At 42.0% G+C, this 18,125-nt stretch overlaps 1 protein-coding gene across 1 annotated transcript in view; it reads left to right on the top strand.

The window, feature by feature from the left end:
• LOC120549411 (nesprin-2-like) overlaps positions 1-18,125 on the top strand; it is a 141,706-nt gene that overhangs the window by 104,088 nt on the left and 19,493 nt on the right. Inside the window, exons 35-37 of the mRNA XM_039786316.1 lie at positions 9,164-9,326; positions 14,691-14,878; positions 16,229-16,379. Coding sequence (XP_039642250.1) covers positions 9,164-9,326; positions 14,691-14,878; positions 16,229-16,379 — 502 coding nt within the window. The remainder of the gene's footprint in view (positions 1-9,163; positions 9,327-14,690; positions 14,879-16,228; positions 16,380-18,125) is intronic.

The raw sequence follows: 18,125 nt of genomic DNA on the forward strand, positions 1-18,125 counted from the left end.
AAATGTAACTACACGTCGCAGCGATGCACATAAAGATTTCCCACCTTGGTCAGAAAACACAGGGGATACACTTTGTTTTTCTCACTATGACTCTTGAGTCGCTACTTGCTCCCCACACACACACACACACACACACACAACGCATAAACCAGCACACAAGTGCATCAGGCCATTACGTAGGCTACAGCGAAAGCTCTGCGTGGAGCCTCCGCAGAACCATAAAACAGCCTTTGACCTACAGCTACAGTTGTAGTGCGTTCACACATAAAGAGACGAAGAGACTGACTGTCTGTGTTGAGCATGTGATTTGAAAACTTAACTCCAAAAGACATTATTATTATTTGTTGTTATTTCTGAATGTGTAGCAGTGCATGATGTAGTTCCTTTCACAAGCCATGCATCTTCATGCCTCACGAGATGTTTTATCTGCAATATATATTTACTGTATATTTATAGTAGAAAAACTGTTATTAAAGTAACTTCCATGGACATTTCCAAAAAACATCAGTGTAAGTAACTATCTGTTCAAATAGATTGTTCTGGTGAACTCGGGCCCTTATAATACCACCTTTATTGTGGATGGAAGCCTTAAACTGAGAGCAAAGAATGATTTCCCAATATCCTACTTACAGTGGACACGGCCTGAGTCGGGACTACTAGACTTAATAAAGAGTTATAAAGAGAGACGTAATGACTGACAGGTTGTTAATACAGAGATGTGCCTTCCATCTTAATCATTACACTGGAGTGTAGAGGGAGCGTGACACACAATAGTGGATTTGCCGACTGTCCAGCATAACGAGGCTAAGCCTGTTAATGAGTCGCTGCTGAGGCACGAGCCTTGTGTTTGTGATGGAATGTGCATTTGTCACACTGTTGATTTAGATTATAAAATACCAATACCAGTTCTTCCACAACTATTTGTGAAATACAGTTTGCATTGGGCAAAGGGGGGCCATTGTCAAGATGAAAACAGGAAAGGGACACCCCCAAAATGTTGACACAAAGTTGAAAGCACACTATCTCTTAAATATCATTGCATGCTGCAGCATTAAGGTGTCTCTTCATTGGAACTAAGGGGCCCAGACCAAAAAAATTAGATTATTCAGTGTTTAACACTGGCCGAGCTATTCATTTTTTTTAATGTACTAGAGACAGGACTAATAGTAGCTTTGGGTGGATCAGTGGGCTCCAGTCCTCATTAACCCCCAGTAGTCTAATCCAGCCAGGCTCTGCACGCTGAGAGAGGACACACCCCAACTCTCTGAGCCAATTCAACATGCGCTGCAAGAAGCTGGTCATAGTGCAATTCTATTTATCTCGGAAGCCGAAGCTGGGAATGACGTCACAACCAAGTTGAATGCGTTCCTTTTACAAGTTGGATTTTCATTGTTTTTATTAGCTCCAGCCAGGTTAGCCATTGTTAGCAATGTCAGTTTATAACAACGAATTACGCTGTTTTTTGTGTATAGCAACATGTCCACAGATAGAAGTTGGACAGGACTGTGTGTACGGCTGATTTAGTGAGACAACAAAAAGACAGAAGGGTTTATAACTGTATGTTACTACAGCTTTCACAACTGTTGCACAGCCATGCAGCAGCCATGTTGGAATTTTAGCTTGGGGTACTCGGAAGTCCGAGGTCAGGGGGCGTGTTTCCGACTTTGACCTCGGAAAATCAGACTTCCGAGTACAAATGGAACGCACTATTATTAGAATGAAGGCGCTGAGTTCACCCACACTTTGCTTCCTGTGGTCTGATTCATAGTAAATATTAAACCTTTGTACCACCACTAATAAGCCCCTTACATACTAACACCCACTAAAATCTGGCTTTTCAAAATGGGACACAGCGGCGCGATCTCTCACGTCCAAAAACGCCCCTGTGGAAATGAACCATGCCCCTGTTTTTAGGCACGTCTGTGACGTTGAACGTAACACACCAGAGAAAAAAAGACATACTTGTCTACTGGCAATGGTAGAGGAGTCAATCAATCAATCAATCGCCTTTTTTTGCAGGTTTTCCCGCGTGTAAAAAACCCACTGGTGCTGGATTTTGTGTAAGTTGAACTTAAACCAGAAATGCCTGAATATGTAGTACCACTGTTGGCAAAAAAGTCTCAGTCTGTATTGAAGTTAATTCATTAAGTTTCAAACAAACCCTACCTAAACATTTAACTGCTAAGTCTTTCATTACTTTTTTATGATTAACATTTTTTGGGGGGATTGACGGCACCCCTTCATTTTTCCATCCTCTTAAAATGATCTGTCTGACAATCATTAAACTAGTAAAGTCTCTCATTCTTAACCCCTCTCCATTTCACAATTTGTTTCCATCATATTCCTCATCTGCACAACATGCAGAGAAGAAGCTTACTTCACAGGTGTGAAGTGAGTCAGTGTTTACATTAATGTGTCATTGTCAGAGTCCTGCAGTACTGTGTCACATGTTTTGATAAGCACCAATGGAGTTGAAGCTGATTCAGAGTCAGTGATGTCAGTCCCTCAGCCTTTGTCTGCATCTCTCCAAACTAAGTTACAGCAGATGACTGCTGAGGTTTGACTTGCAGAAGGATTAGATGCGTTGGCACTGGTCGGCCGCTCGCCTTTGTCCCCCAAAACAAACTGGGTGCTCCGTCACCCGGCCCAGCAGCTGCCGTCTGCTGACACAAGCCTTTGTGCCGACGGGCCCTCAGCCTCGGCGGCCAATGGGGGCCACCATCCTCTCTCCCTCTTTGTCTGAATAAGACGTACGCGAGGCAGATGTTTGTCTTTAAAAAAAAACAATTTCCCCACTCTCTGTCTCCCATCTCCTCGCACCTGGTCCAGCAAACGTCCTGCCCTTATTGTCACACAGTGGGTTTTTGTTTCTAAACTGCAGTTTGTCGAGTCGTTACTTTTCAAGTGGAGCGTTTCCATTTTGTTTAGTGTCATGTTGTTTGGCAGTTTAATGCCGACATATAGACAACACAGTGCTCACTCTCCTCCCAAGTGCTTGTAGATCTTGTCGTCATGGCGAAGATGGCACACTTCCCATGTTGCTGGCTTGTGATTTGTTAAGTCTGAACACGGATTGTGAGACAAAGAAGTGGGAGTTTGTGTGTGTGTCTGTGTGTGTGTGTGTGTGTGTGTCTGTGTGTGATGGCAAATAAGATGAATTCGAGATTTGAGTATTTTGATGAGATGACTGACACTTGCTATGAGGACTGAAGGATATTTTATTCTTCACATGACATGCAGATGTTTAGGTATAAAGCTTCCCACATAACTGCATTCTGAAGCCACTTTCAGACATGCAACAAATGTTTTGGCGCCCGAGTAACTTTTACAGCACGGCAATCTAACTAGGTCAGAACTGGCAACATTATTTTCTCTGTTGTATACCATATTAAACTGAAGATCTTTGGGTTTTGGACAAAACATGACATTTAAAGACCTCACCTTGGACTTTGAAAAACTGAGATGGATATTTTTTTACTATTTTCGATTAATCAATTAGTCTAGAAATAATCAGTGGATTTATCGATATAAATATAATCATCCGTTGGAGGCCTAGTGGCGAGTGTCCTTGTCCTTTGTCCAAACACTCCTCCTTGATATTATTTTTTTTTAAGATAATTTTTTTGGTTTTTCTGCCTTTATTTGACAGGACAGCTAGGGGAGAGAGGGGGAAGACATGCAGGAAATCGTCACAGGTCAGATTCAAACCCTGGACCTCTGCGTCGAGGCATAAACCTCTCCGTATATGTGAGCCTGCTCTACCCACTGATCCAACCCGGCCACGCTGATATTATTATTTTTCAACGCGTGCTGTTTTGTCAGACGTGCAACCGCTCCGTCCCTCACACCAGGTGCCAAACATCAGGTGGTCATTGTAGCTCATGTCTGAATAACGCCATTACTGTAACAGATAGGTGAAGCCGGTAATGTTATGTTATCCGTGTGTGAAAGGGGCTTTATATTTATGGTTTTCTTTCTGTGTATTTGTGTGTCATTCCTCCTCCTTCTCCACCTGTTGTCACTCTTATCATTCAGTCCTGTGATGCATTACTTGCCCTTAGTGCACTGAATCCCAGAGCTGCTTTATTTGAAATGGAAGAAGGTGGCAGATGGAGGTTTTCCAAACTAACGTTCCCTGCTGGGTCTGTCTGTGTCAGCAGCTTCAGCCCTGTTGACGCTACCGTCCGAGGTCGGATCCAATAACAGTAACAGCGGTCGACAGCTGCACCTGTAACCTGGACTAACTTTAATGGGATTCTGTTTGTTTTTTTGTTCCTTCTGTTTGTTGTTGCAGTTTTACAGATGGTTTGTTTCCAGCCTAAATATGTACTTTTTCTACTCGTAAGTGCCTTGAACGACAATCTTTGGTCCTGTTGAGTAGTTAATCCAAATATATAAAGAGACCCACAGAGAGACTTGCACACACTTTCAGAGCTTTATTTCTAGGATTGTTGTCTTTTTAAACACATAACATTCATCACACTCACTTGTTTAAACTGTCTAATTAGACTATCTGACTATCTGATAGAACAAAAAAATAAATCCGTATTAGGGTTCAACATGGGCAAGTGAAAAAAGATTCTACTGGCCCGAAGTAAATTTTGACTGCCCCCTATACAAATAGTTTTTTTTATTAGTTTCTATCTATAATTTCTTTAACCTCATACATTTGTAGGTCCCGTTATTTCCACTACGTCAAAGAGTTTGAGTTGGAACATTTGTATTTTTTTGTTTCTAAATCTACAATAACTACAAATGAGCAATGTTTTATGCAAACACTTTAACAGCACTGATAGCGTAGAATTGTTTATTAAAAGACCTGGAAATCAATGTGGAACTGTAAGCAGGTTCCAATCCTGTATAATGTAATTTATGATACATTGATGATCAGAAAAAAATATTGAAACTCTTTTTTTTTGTGGGTTGTTATAATAAATTTGCCCTAAGTGGCTTTTTACTTGCCCCGGGTCATTGGGCAACCCCTTATTGTTAAAACCTGTGTATATTTAAAAAAGACAGGAAAAAAGGGGAGAATGATCCTGTTCCAGTGTGTCCTTGAGTGAACCTGTTACTGCATCCAGATGTTTGGAGAGAGGGGAGGAGACAGGCGGACTGCTGGGGGGGGGGAGTGCTTGCTAGCGGACGAGCCATCACCATGGAGTAGCCTCCTCAGCAGCCCGTAAGTAGCTTTCGCCCTCATCGTGCCCCGGCGCACCCGGCCAGCATGAGGCTGAGGAGGCCGGCGGGGCATATAGGAGCAGATCGGCTGTTTTGTTGTGATCAAAAAAGAAGGAGGAGGAGGCGAGGGAGACACAGACAGCCTGAGCAAAGGGGGATGGGCCAGGCTTTGTCGGTGCAGGCATGTAGACAGGCAGACGCATGCAGAGCAAATTCAGTTGAGACTGCCAGCTCGAACCGTCTTGTGTGTGTCGGTATTTAGGTGGCCGCTTGGACAGCAGGTGCAGGTGTGTGCATGAGCGTGTGTGTGGATGCAAAGAGCCGATACATGTCCATCTATGATCGCAGCAGCATGTTTTATTATGTCACTGATGTTGCTCTCGCCCCTCCACTCACTGCCACGTCCTACTGTAGAGACATGCAACTGTGAGCCGGGCTGACACCTGCATGCAAACGCAAACATGCATTCAGATGCATCAGGAGCCAAAAATAGATGAAGAACGTCCCCCTACATTTTTCAGCGTGGCCAGAAAGTAAAGCATAACGCAGCTAAGCGACGGTTGGATGACAGCTGCTTTGTTGCATCATCCTGCTGTGCTGGCTTACATGGACACTGGACTCCTTGAGTATCTGAACTAGCATCAAACGTGCACACGAACACACACACACACACACACGTGCTGGTCGTCTAGGCGGCAGCTAATGGGGATCCTTATAATAAATACTAAATACACTACTATGTTATTTATACTAATGTTGATAGAACATCACCATTAAACCGTGAAAATATTGTGATGTGTTCGTTTGAGGCGCAGTCTTTCTGCACAACCTGCTGCTTCCTGTAAATGCACTGACCTTAATATCGCTGTCCTCCTGTCAAACTCATGTTTCTCTAAGGTTGGGGATTTTTTTTTTTCTGATACAGTATGCTCCTTTACAAGAGGCTCAGAAAATCCCCTGAAAACCTATTTTATTATCTCTAAAAAGTAGTTTAACAAGATGAAAAAAGAGTTGGTTTGTAGAAAGCTGAAATTGAGATGGACAATTTTAACTGGAGAGCAGAGTAGACACTTAATTTGCCAACATTTGCCAATAATAATAATAATATTATTAAAAGTAATAGGTTTGTCCAGTTCCCAGGCAACCTTTCTTTGCTCTTCCAGTTGAACTTCAGAGAAAATGAAAAAGTTTTTCCATCTCGAGGTGTTAGAAAATCCAATATTAGGTTGGCTGAGAAAAGCTTCCTCCACTGCTAAATGTCATTGTCATTGTGTGATTTCCACCTTTGTACTAATTAATATTTATAGAACACACAACACTGCACCAGTGTCATAATTAGAGTGACACACACACACACACACACACACACACGTCTGAATTATTTACACACTCTAAGATACTCAGAGGTGGATTTTGGTGGATGGCTCTCACCGGTCATTGTGCTTGTTTGTGAACTGATGTGGGTCACTGACCTGAGAGCTGAACTGGAATGCAGTCTCTCAGTCAGATGTAGGTCAGCCTGTAATGGCTCCTGTTGTGTCATACGCGAGAATGATAGCAGCACTTCCCACACGCTGTGCCGAGCTGCCCCAGTGCTAATCTGCGGCGTAGTGCTAACAATGGCAGGGTGATGGGTGGGTTTGTCACTGTGGACGGCCACACTCAAATTTCTGCACCATGACGTGAGGATGTGTTCACACTGCATCTCAAAGTGTCCCCGCTCTGATTATTTTCCTCTCACATCAGACAGACAGCGCATCAGATGTGTTTGAACTGGGAAAATGGCTTCTTTTCAATTTCAGTTCAATTGATGTGGTTTTAATAGTTTTTGGACAACAATGGAGCTCTATGGCACAGAGGAAGAAGATATATCATTCTCTGATACACACACAATACGTGTTAGTGGACACGTTAGTGTTTTCATGGGAAGTATGCTGACAATGAGAAAAATGTAAAATATCCCCTGTTGGTGTAAGAGACTGTAAAAAATGAGTTAATCACCACAATGTTAAAACTATAGTGCGCAACTATTTTATATTAATGAGTGTCCGTTACATTCATGAAATTGCCAAATGAGTTGATACAAAGCTAATTACACCTATCAGCTCCACGGAACTCTCTCTGTATTTGTCAGTATGTGTTTACAAAATGTCCAGTGACATTTTCACGCTAAAGCTTGAGTGATCGTTTTTACGTCACCGCTAAGAAACATTCAGAGAGAATTGTTGGGTCTTTCTAAATTATAGAGTGTGGTCTGGACCTACTATATCTGTAAAGTGTCCTGAGATAACTTCTGTTATGATATAAAACTATAAACTTTGGGGACGAAGAAGGCCATTAAAATTATAAGATAATTACCTCTTCTGAAGAGTCCATGTTTTTTTAATCCTCCGTGTCCTCCTTGATTTGACGGGTTAAGCTACTAGCAAGCACGTGGAGGAGGGTGGGGGTGCGATCACCGAAGGCTTGCGCCATGTGGATAGTGTTGTTGTCATTACTTAGAATTCCTCATGGGGACGACAGAACTACGCACTATAGCTTTAAAGCTTTAGTGCGTAACTTTTTGATATTAATAAACGTCCGTTACATTCAAGCCATTGCCAAATGAGTTGCTACAAAGCTAATTAAGACTATCAGCTCCACACAACTCTCTCTGGATCTCTCAGTATTGCTATGTTCAGAAGATTGTGTCACCCGGGGATTTTCGCGCGCAGAAACTCGAGTGAAGATAATTACTTCTTCTGAAGAGTCCATCATGTTTTTTCAATCCTCCGTGTCCTCCTTGCATACTAGCAACTGCGTGGAGGATGGATGGGGGCACATGCATGATCACGTAAGGCTTGTATCATGTGGATGTGGCAACAGTTTTGTTGTTATTACTTAGAATTCCTCATGGGGGAGACAGAAACTACTCACTAAAGCTTTAAAGAAAAAATGCACAAATTGCTGGTTAACCCTCAGGAACCAATCTAAGATGAAAATTGAGGAGATTAGAGCTGTATGAACGTTTTAAATAATTTCATAATAGAGTAGTAACACCTAGGTTTGGGTATCGTTCAAAAATATCCGGTACCGATTAGAGATGGTCCGATACAATTTTTGTCTTCCCAATACCGATTCCGATACCTGAACTTGTGTATCGGCTGATACCGAGTACTGATCCGATACCAGTGTGTCATATATTTTGTTAACTGTATATCCCCGTATGGATGTGATATGATTTCTATCTTTGTTGTCGGTATGGTTCAGGTTAAACTCTTTGTGAAACATGAACAAACACAAACAATGAATACTACAGAACTTTTTTTTATTATCCAGTTTAACAGTCAGTTATAACGGAAAAAGAACATAAATAAACTACTTTAACGTAGATTTTCTTTTGGGCTTTATTACGTGGTATCAGCATAAACTCCAGTACTTCCTGATACCGATACCAGCATTTTAGGCAGTATTGGAGGCGATACCAATACTGGTATTGGTATCGGAACATCTCTGATACCGATACCAATACTGTGACTTCGATACCAGTTCCTAAACGTTCTTTTTTTTATCCCAATTTTATAAAGCAGGAGCTTTATTTTCCAGCTCCTACTACGTGAGCCCTGTCTTTCTACCTGCCTCTACAACGTGTAACGCTAAACAGCCAATCACAAACATTATTAGCATTCTGCATGCGTACTGGCTCACTGACACTGATGAGATTTACTCCTTAGGTATTGAAATTGGGTATTGAATGTAGAGGCATTTTTTGATACTCGATACTTGCAATTTGGTCGGTGCCTAAAAAGTATCAAATTCGGTACCCAGACCTAGTAACACCCCAGGAGGATATGTTGCCAGGTTTGTTCTTGTGCAGGCTTTTCTTCAAATTAGTTATGTAGAAGAGAGGAAGATCAGAGGAATAAAACAGTTTCAGGTTTCATCGTCTCTGACCAGCGAAACTCCAGCGACACCTTCTATAACGTGACATTTTTTCTCTCCGCAGGGTGAGGAAGCTAAAGGAGACGCTGGTGACGGTGCAGCAGCTGGATAAGAACATGAGCAACCTGCGGACATGGCTGTCTCGCATCGAGGCAGAGCTGGCCAAGCCGCTGGTCTACAACGTCTGCCACAGCGACGAGATCCAGAGGAAACTAGCTGAGCAGCAGGTAGGCCAAGACGGAATGATTCTTGTTTTAATGACAAGTTTGTGTTACGGCGGAGCTAGGAAACCCAAGCGCTAGACACGGGGGCACAGGAGGCAGGAGTATAGTTGAAGGAAGGTTTATTGCAAACTTAGTCTATATCGAGGACGTTTAATTTCCGGGATTGTTCAGGTGCTGCCGGAAATTCCTCCGGATGTCCCTCATTTAAGCCAGATGTCCGTTAACTTCTGATTTCTTTGTGTTGTAATTCTAAACTCCGATGGATTTATGAGGACTATGGTTAACTGCTCCTCAGATCTCTGCAGGGTGAATCCTGACAGCTAGCTACACTATCTGTCCAATCTGAGTTTTCTCTTGCACAAATAAAACAACCTTTGAACGTATACAAGTTCCTTCCCGAAGCTGTTTTGCAGATGCCCTGTTGCTCCGTCCGTCGCTTAGCACCGCCCATGACGATTATGATTGGTTTAAAGAAATGCCAATAAACCAGAGCCCTTTTTTTCCTATCCTGGAATACTGTGTGGACTAGCCAGACCTTCCTCCGCAGCGCTGTGGAGGAAGGTCTGGCAATGCGAGACTATTACAAACTTGAATTTTGCAAGCAGGGAGTTAACTAAATCCAAAAGGTGGGGAACTGAAGTTGGGAATCCAGGAAGGGGGTAGCCAGGAGTTATGTGTGTGAGGGTGGTGTACAGTAGTGAATCGAGCACAGGCAGAAACTGAGACCAAGGTCTCACAGGAATCAAAAGATGGAGCAGACGGAACTGCATCAAGAGGAAAACGTGGAGCTTTCTTCAGTTTAGCGTCTTAGTGATGAAGACCAAGATTGGAAGTCAAGTCAGCTGCGGTTCAATAGAGAAGCAAGGTGGGAGAAGTTTTCATCAGGCGGCCAGGGCACGGCTTGTAAAATTGCTTCTCAGTTAATGCGTAGACAGTGTTAATTGAGTCCAGTGCCACAGTGACTGAGGCTCATTGGTTTTGTTGTGTTTAGAGCCATTCACCAAACCACACTGACAGAAAAAAGGGAGCTCTCAGGAACAAAGGTAAAATGATTAAACCTCAACAGGAGATATTCTGATGTTTCTATGTAAAGGGGTGGCTTATGGCTCAAGGTTGGCGGTTCAATCCGGCCACATGTCAAAGTGTCCCTGAACAAGACACTGAACCCCAAGTTGCTACCCGGATGCTCTATGTATAGCAGTACACTGCATCCTAATACTTAGGATAGGTTAAAATGCAGAAATAGAATTTCACTACATTTTGTTTGTTTTGTTAAAGTGAAAGAAAACTTCCAAATGGTAACTGACGGCGGTAAAAAATATAGAACAGCGCCTCCTCAGACCTCGCACCTTTATAACTAGTGAGCTTAACTAAAGGCTTAAAAAGCTTTACGATGGCGCGGGGCAGAATGGAGACTCCACTTTGAGGGGAGACACCGCAGGGCACTTTGAGTGGACTTTAGAAGGAAGTACCTCATTCGTTCACTAGTGATGCAAGCCTGCTTTTAAAGCCTTTATGTTCCTGCCACCCTGTAGTGATCCACAGCGTAATAACAGGAGAGTAGAGTAATGTGTCCTGCAAAGTAAAGTCCCAGCAAGCTGCAGGAAGAGGGGTAGAGAGGGAGGGAGAGACACTAAATGCACCGAGAGCTCGGCCTCAGCCGGCAGTCCAAAGAAAGAAAATGGACGTTAGCCTGTTCGTCCATTTGCAGCCTGCCGTACTGCTACTTTACTGAAAGGAGAAAGGTTTCTGGTATGAGAGGATGAGGAGGGATGGGAAGTTTCACAGAGAGAAGATTCCTGAGATTTAAACTTTTTGGTACAGTAAGTTGTCTACTTCACTGCCTTCATGATCAGATTTGTGTGTTTGTGTATAATTAAAGATGGAAGGGGAAATAGGTTAATTTGCAGAAGTTAAGTCACAGCAACATATCAACTAGGACAGTAGTTCTAATAAATGGAACTGAAATTTAAAAGATTTGCTGGTTACACTTTACTTGAAGGTATCTACATAAAAGTGACATGACACTGTCATGAACGTGTCATAAACATTATAAACAAGTCATAAATGTTGACATAACGCTTCTTTCAGGTTTTTGTCATGACAAGTTATGGTTAGGGTTAGGGTTAAGGTTAGGGTTCATGTGTCATGTGTTCATGTCATGTCACTCTTATGTAGATACCTTCCAGTAAAGTGTTACCGAATTGCTGACAGAATTGTTGCATCAAAAAGTATTTTTTCGAAACACGTTTAAGACAGTTCCCTCCCTGTTATTTAAATCAAATTTCAAGCACTTATGCATCTTTGTGGACTGTCGGCATGCATGAACATGGTTTCTCCATAGTGCTCCCTTGGCTGGCCACCAAACACTGGTTGACGACGAGTCATTGCTTTTTTTTCTGAGAAGCTCAACATCTTCTAAACTTTGAAAGTTCTCCACTCCATCAAAAACATGTCAGGCAAAGTGCTTGACGCAACAATTTTCATGTTCACAAAAAGCTACTGACCGTATGAAACCAGAACCTGTCGGTGCTGGCTATACCTGCAGGTTCCAGGAGAGTTTGGATTATTTTTCTAGATTTCTAGTTATGATGGTTTGTGGATCAGAACTGCGCAGATGCATTCATTTAACAAAACATTAACAATGGAGGAGACTGTACTCAATTGATGCACTGATTAGGCGTGTGTCGATTGGCGTTTGGATCAGGTATCGATTAGGGATTGACCAATATTATAATAGTTTTTCAGGGCAGATATCGATACCGATTATTTGTAGAAACCGAAAATGGATATTTGGAACCAATATGCATTTACAGTAAAAATTCACATTTTGGAATGTTACAAACTCCAACACAAAAGTTTGTTTAAATGCTTCAGGCAAGTATGTAATAAAATTGAAACACTAAGCATAATCACAGTAAATCAATAAATCAATACAAAAATAGCTTCCTGAAGTCTAAACAAACAACAGTTAGTTGCAAGTGTTGCAGACTGCTGACAGAGCTGTAGCGGAGCCAAAGTAGCGCACCCTTTAATAATTACCTTTATTGGTCAATGGTTAAATAAAACACTGATACAGATAATTTGTCAATATCTGCCCGGATATTCAGTCGATCCCAAGTATAGACGCATAACGGGATGACTGACGACGTGTTTTTTCTACGGCGCTATTAAGGCAATTTGAACTAACTTACTATCAGAAGTAATATCTTAAAAAAAAGAAAATCTCTAAATCTGCGCCCTACTGTGCATTTAGAAATGTTTCTGGTGGATCTCTGTTTTCCATGCCCATGCTCACCAAAATGTTGCTCTGCGCTCCATAAGAGCAGTTAAAATTATGGATAGGTTTTGGATTGTGATGTTAAAGATAATAATGTTACACCGCACATAGTCTCGCTTTGCCAGACCTTTCTCCACAGCGCTGCGGAGGAGGGTCTGGCTAGTCCACACAGCATTCCGGGATAGGAGAAAAACATGCTCTGGTTTATTGGCATTTCTTTTCTTTTTTTTCTTTTTTTTTTAGATCAACTTTTTATTGTAGTTTTTTTTATGCAAATATCAGAACAGAAACCCTCACCCACCCTCTGCGGTCTCAAGGAAAAAAACAACAAATAAACAAACAGAAATTGCACCTTGCCTAGTCACTGTCCTCTAGTTCTTGTGGCGCAGAGGTCATTAGGTCTGATATTTGTGCTGCTGCACTTTCCCATAGGTTGATAGTTGATGATTTAACTTTGTTAATCCTTGCTGTAGTTTATTGGCATTTCTTAAAACCAATCACAATCGTCATTGGCACCGCTAAGCGCCGGACGGAGCCACGGTGCCGCTGCAAAATAGCCTCGGGAAGGAACTTGTTTGAACTTTAAGGTTGTTTTTACCCTGCAGAGATCTGAGGAGAATTTAATCATAGTCCTTATAAATCCACCGCAGTTTAAAATTCCAACACAAAGAAAGCGCATGTAAAGGACATCCGGCCAAAAAGAGTGACCTCCGGCGAAATTTCCTGCTGCAACGGTGCAATCCTGGAAGTGGAACATCGTGGATATAGACTAAACGGAACATGATGCTGGGATATTGTTGTGCCGTGTACTGACACACAGACTTTTGAAAGGAAGCCGTTGTATTTTTTTTTTTTCTTTTTTTTTGTTTGTTTAAATATTTTACATAAAATGTTCACACTCTTTTCATTCACGTAACTTTAACTGTATTGCCTGCAGAAAGCCTAAAGGTCTGATTATATCAAAGCTCCGTCAGATGCTGAGCCACGCCGCCGCCCCCTGCGAGCAGACCCCATTTCGGGTTATTTTTAGGGTTAGAGTTACGGTTAGGGTTCATGTGTCATTACAGTGTCATGTCACTCTTATGTAGATACCTTCAAGTAAAGTGTTACCTCATTTTCTCTCCTCTCCAAAGTAGTACTTACTTTGTCTGAATTTAGACAGACACATATCCGAGGAAAGAGTAAATGATTGAAGAAGGAAAAGGTTTATGAAAGAGAAGGAGAGATTTATGATGGACAGACAGAAACAAGTAAAAGTTAAGAAAGAAACGGAGCACAGAGCCAGGCTGGCTGAAAGAGACGGCTCCTCAAGAAAGGCTGCAGCTCTCTCCATTAGTGGATGAAGGATGGTTGAAATGACTCCCCCGTGGATGGGCTCTTTAAGCTTTCATCTCTCACCATGGCAACCCGGAGAGTTGTAACTTCTAACAAACGAACCGACGAAACGCTCTGATTCTCTGGCTCTCTCTCTCTCACTCAGAGACACAGACACCAAAAATCATATCTGGCGTTGAAATACTGACAGTGAAAACCATCCAGACTCTTGTTTTCTCCTGCTGTAACTCCACTGCTGCTTTGAGGACTCTCCATTCTGCTGCTGTACTGAGTTTGAATGTTTAATCGTGATTACGATTTCGCTCCTCCACAACAACAAACGGATTAATCGAGAACAACGATGTTGTCTCTTATTTTGTCTTGTGTTCTAAATGAGAAAATAAATTTCAACAGGAAAAGTATTGAGGGAAATTTCACAGTTCAAGGTGTTTTCACTGTTGATTGTTTTACTGTTTTTAACTTCAACAAATGCAACACCTTTTTCAAAAGTCAACGAGTAATCACGATAAATAATCACGATTTCAATATTGAATAAAATATTTTTTTTCCTCCCATTATCAAGCAGCCCTACACTCAGGAACAAATGCTAAATTATGGGTTTCTTTATTTGAGCAGCTGAAAACTGTTTTGCGAACTCAAACTCAAAGAGACCATGCCAGGGATCCCTCAAACATGCGCCTCGATCTTCCTTCCGAGCCGTATCGTTGTATAGACGAGGACGACGTTTATCGATTGTGCCATTTGACCCACAGGATCTGCAGCGGGACATCGAGCAGCACACGGAGAGCGTGGCGTCAGTGCTGACGCTCTGCGACATCCTGCTCCACGACGCCGACGCCTGCGGCAGCGACTCAGAGAACGACTCAATCCAGCAGACCACCCGCAGCCTGGACCGCCGCTGGAGGAACATCTGCGCCATGTCCATGGAGAGGAGGATGAGGTGAGCGCTCGAACTGTGTCTTAATGCTTCATCATGCCACAAAATGTGTTAAGGTTAGCTGACTTGGACTCAAATGCAGAACTCTGAGACAGAGACAAGAAGTGAACGTGAACAAACAAGATTTATTGAACATAATACTTAATGTGCTAGGGGCAGAGTTCAGGGAAGGATCCATGTCCGAGGAAACAGTCAGAGGGGCATTGGGAAATCCAGCAGATTCTGAGATTGGGATCTGAGATAAGGGTTTGATTCAGTGTGTGACCTGGGGCAGTGTTCCAAAATTCAGAGCCGTGTGTGCAGGATCCACTAGGGCAGTGGTTCTCAACCTGGGGATAATTTCTGGGGTTCGCCAGATGGTTGGGGAGGAAAAAATTAAATAACATATTCTAGACTGGGGAATAGTTTTTACATTACTGTGTGAGTTTTGTACATTTCTTGTGTTATATTCAGAGCTTCATGTGTAAATCAGGAGGTCCTGGAACACAGAAAGGGGTCTGAAGGCATTATTTTTTTACATTTATTAATCAGAGCATATACAAAAATCACTCAAAATCAGCAAAGGGAGGCGTGTAGAAACAGCTTTTTACACCGGTTTGCAGATCTCTTTTTCGTTGTCGAGGGGTCATGGGGGTCGCGAACACCAACCTGATTATGCTTGGGGTGGACGACTCAAAAAGGTTGAGAACCACTCCAATAGGGTACAGGAAAACAGGATTAGCAAGGTACAGATCAGGTAACAAGATATTGAGAGTTCCTAATAAAATAAGCAGAAATCTCTCACCTATAAAAGCTTTATTATGTCAAGTTATGACAGGGTGACTCAATACTCCCAACACAAACGTAAACATACAAAGGAGAAAGGTTTCTGGTATGAGAGGATGTGGAGGGATGGGAGGGTTTTACAGGTTAGGTACAGTAAGCTTTCTACTTCACCGCCTTCACTAATATCATGATCAGATGTGTGTTTGTGTATAATCAAAGATGGAAGGGGAAACAGGTAAATGTGTTAAAGTCACAGTAACATATCAACCACGACTGTAGTTTTTAAAAAGCAAAAAAAAATAATCTCAGCCTGTGCAGAGGGCCTTTTTACATAGAGTACGTCATAAATAAATTAAATGAAAATCTTCCTATAAAAGCTTTGTCGTGACTCAATACTCTGAAACAAAGTGAACATAATCTATAAATGAGCATATAAATCAAGCGGCCAGTCTTTATTTTGCATGTTTTATAAAAATAATCAACATTTATTCTATAATGAATTTATTTGAGTGACTTGTGTCTGCTGCTCAGGTTTTAACCACACACACACATAAACAAATATTGCCCCCTCTGTTGTTTGTCCCTCAGGATTGAGGAGACCTGGCGTCTTTGGTGTAAGTTCCTGGACGACTTCTCTCGCTTTGAAGACTGGCTGAAGACGGCTGAGCTGACCGCAGCCAGTCCGGACTCTGCTGACGCCCTATACACCAGCGCCAAGGAGGAGCTCAAGAAGTTCGAGGTCAGTTTGGGAGAATACTGGAAAAGGGAGCCGTAAAGGCGGATTTATGCTTCTGTGGGGGAGAGCTTTCGCCGTAGCCTACGTAATTGGCTGAGGTTCATACTTATGCGCTGGTGTTTGTGTTGTTCTAGCGTATCTCTTTAAGAGAATAGCAGGTTTGGGGCACGTTGAATGTGGTTATTGGACTAAACGACATGTATCCTCAAAACGGTGTGCAGCGGTCTCTGAGGTTTGTTTAATCTCGTTTGGTGGGTGTTTCTCTCGTTCAGTGGCTGTGTCACAGATGATACCCAATCAGCAGAGACGTGTATGTATGCAGTGTTTCCCTAGGTTTGTGGAAGACTTAAGTGCATGTATTTCGTGAGGGGTTTAGGCATAAATCCTCAAGAAAATGTTTCTCCATAAAAATAATAAAAATGCTATTTCCCACATTACTTTGTGGGATGTTGTCTCTTTGTGGGACTTTGCATCTCTTTGTAGTCATGTTGTGTCTCTTTTTGGTAATTTTCGTTTTTCTTTGGGGTTGTTTTGGGTCTCTGTGGTCATTTGGTGTCTCTTTGTTGTCGATTTTTGTCCCTTTGTGGTAGTTTTGCATCTCTTCTTCACATCGTTTTGGGCCGTTATTATCTGTGTCTAAAACGTTGGAAAAGCTAGAGCAGATAATAAATAAAAATACCCCAAAAGCTTAAAGACTTGCTGAAGAAGTCCAAACTACAATCATTAGATCTGAGAAAAGTATTTTAGTTTAGTTTATTCGGCTTAGGTGATGCAGCTAAACCTTATAATGGCAGGGAAAACCCTGTGTATGTAGTTACATTTTTTGAGAGGTGCATGTCAGGCTATGGCGTAGGGTCTGTATGTACGTACCCACAGCATTGATTTAACACAGGAGCATAAATTGGTCTTGAAGGCAAAGCAATGGCAAGAAAGACCAGGAGTTACCAGGAGGACCTGTTGCATGTCCGGTCACTGTCTTTCAGACTGTGGTCAGGAAGCCTAAAACCCAAACTAGACTTAAAAATAAGGATGTTTGTCCCGATGATGATGCTACAGGAAATATAGATATATATAAATGTATATAGATTGGATATATAACATTAATCAGCGCTGTATATTAGAGATCTATATAGATCTAGATCTACATAAAGGACGCTAACATTAATCACACATAACATCACACATCTGTGTGGACTCAGTTGTCTCTAGTAGTTGTCCCTAGAGGGTGGTCGCCTATCCCAACAACAAACCTTGGATAATCAAAGAACTTAAATTCATCATAAATAAAAAGAAAAGAATGTTGTATTCGGGCGACCCTCAGGAGATAAAAGCTGTTTCCAGAGAAGTTAATAATGAAACCTCAGAGGAGCCTGGAGAGTTATAAAATCCATGGCATCTATTAATCAGTCTTCCCATGAGCCCAAGCAGGTAATCAATACAAACGGTGCGGATAGTGCCAACTTGGCTAAAATCTGTGATTCTTTCTTTTCTCGTTTTGAAAGGTCAGATTCTAAAGATGATATTTCCAAGGTGCGAGAGTCTCTGATACCTCTCAATGACACCCAGGAAAGTGTCACAAAGTTATTCAACAAGGCGAATACTCGCAAAGCTGCTGGCCCTGACTTTATTTGTAGTACTGTGCTGACCAGCTCAGATGTGTGCCGACTGTGGTCGGATACCGACGATACGGAAAACATCAACATTAATACCCGTTCCAAAATCTAGCAAACCCAGAGAACTGAATGATTT

The sequence above is a fragment of the Perca fluviatilis genome, chromosome 20, assembly GCF_010015445.1.
Source record: "Perca fluviatilis chromosome 20, GENO_Pfluv_1.0, whole genome shotgun sequence".
Taxonomy (NCBI): Eukaryota; Metazoa; Chordata; class Actinopteri; order Perciformes; family Percidae; genus Perca; species Perca fluviatilis.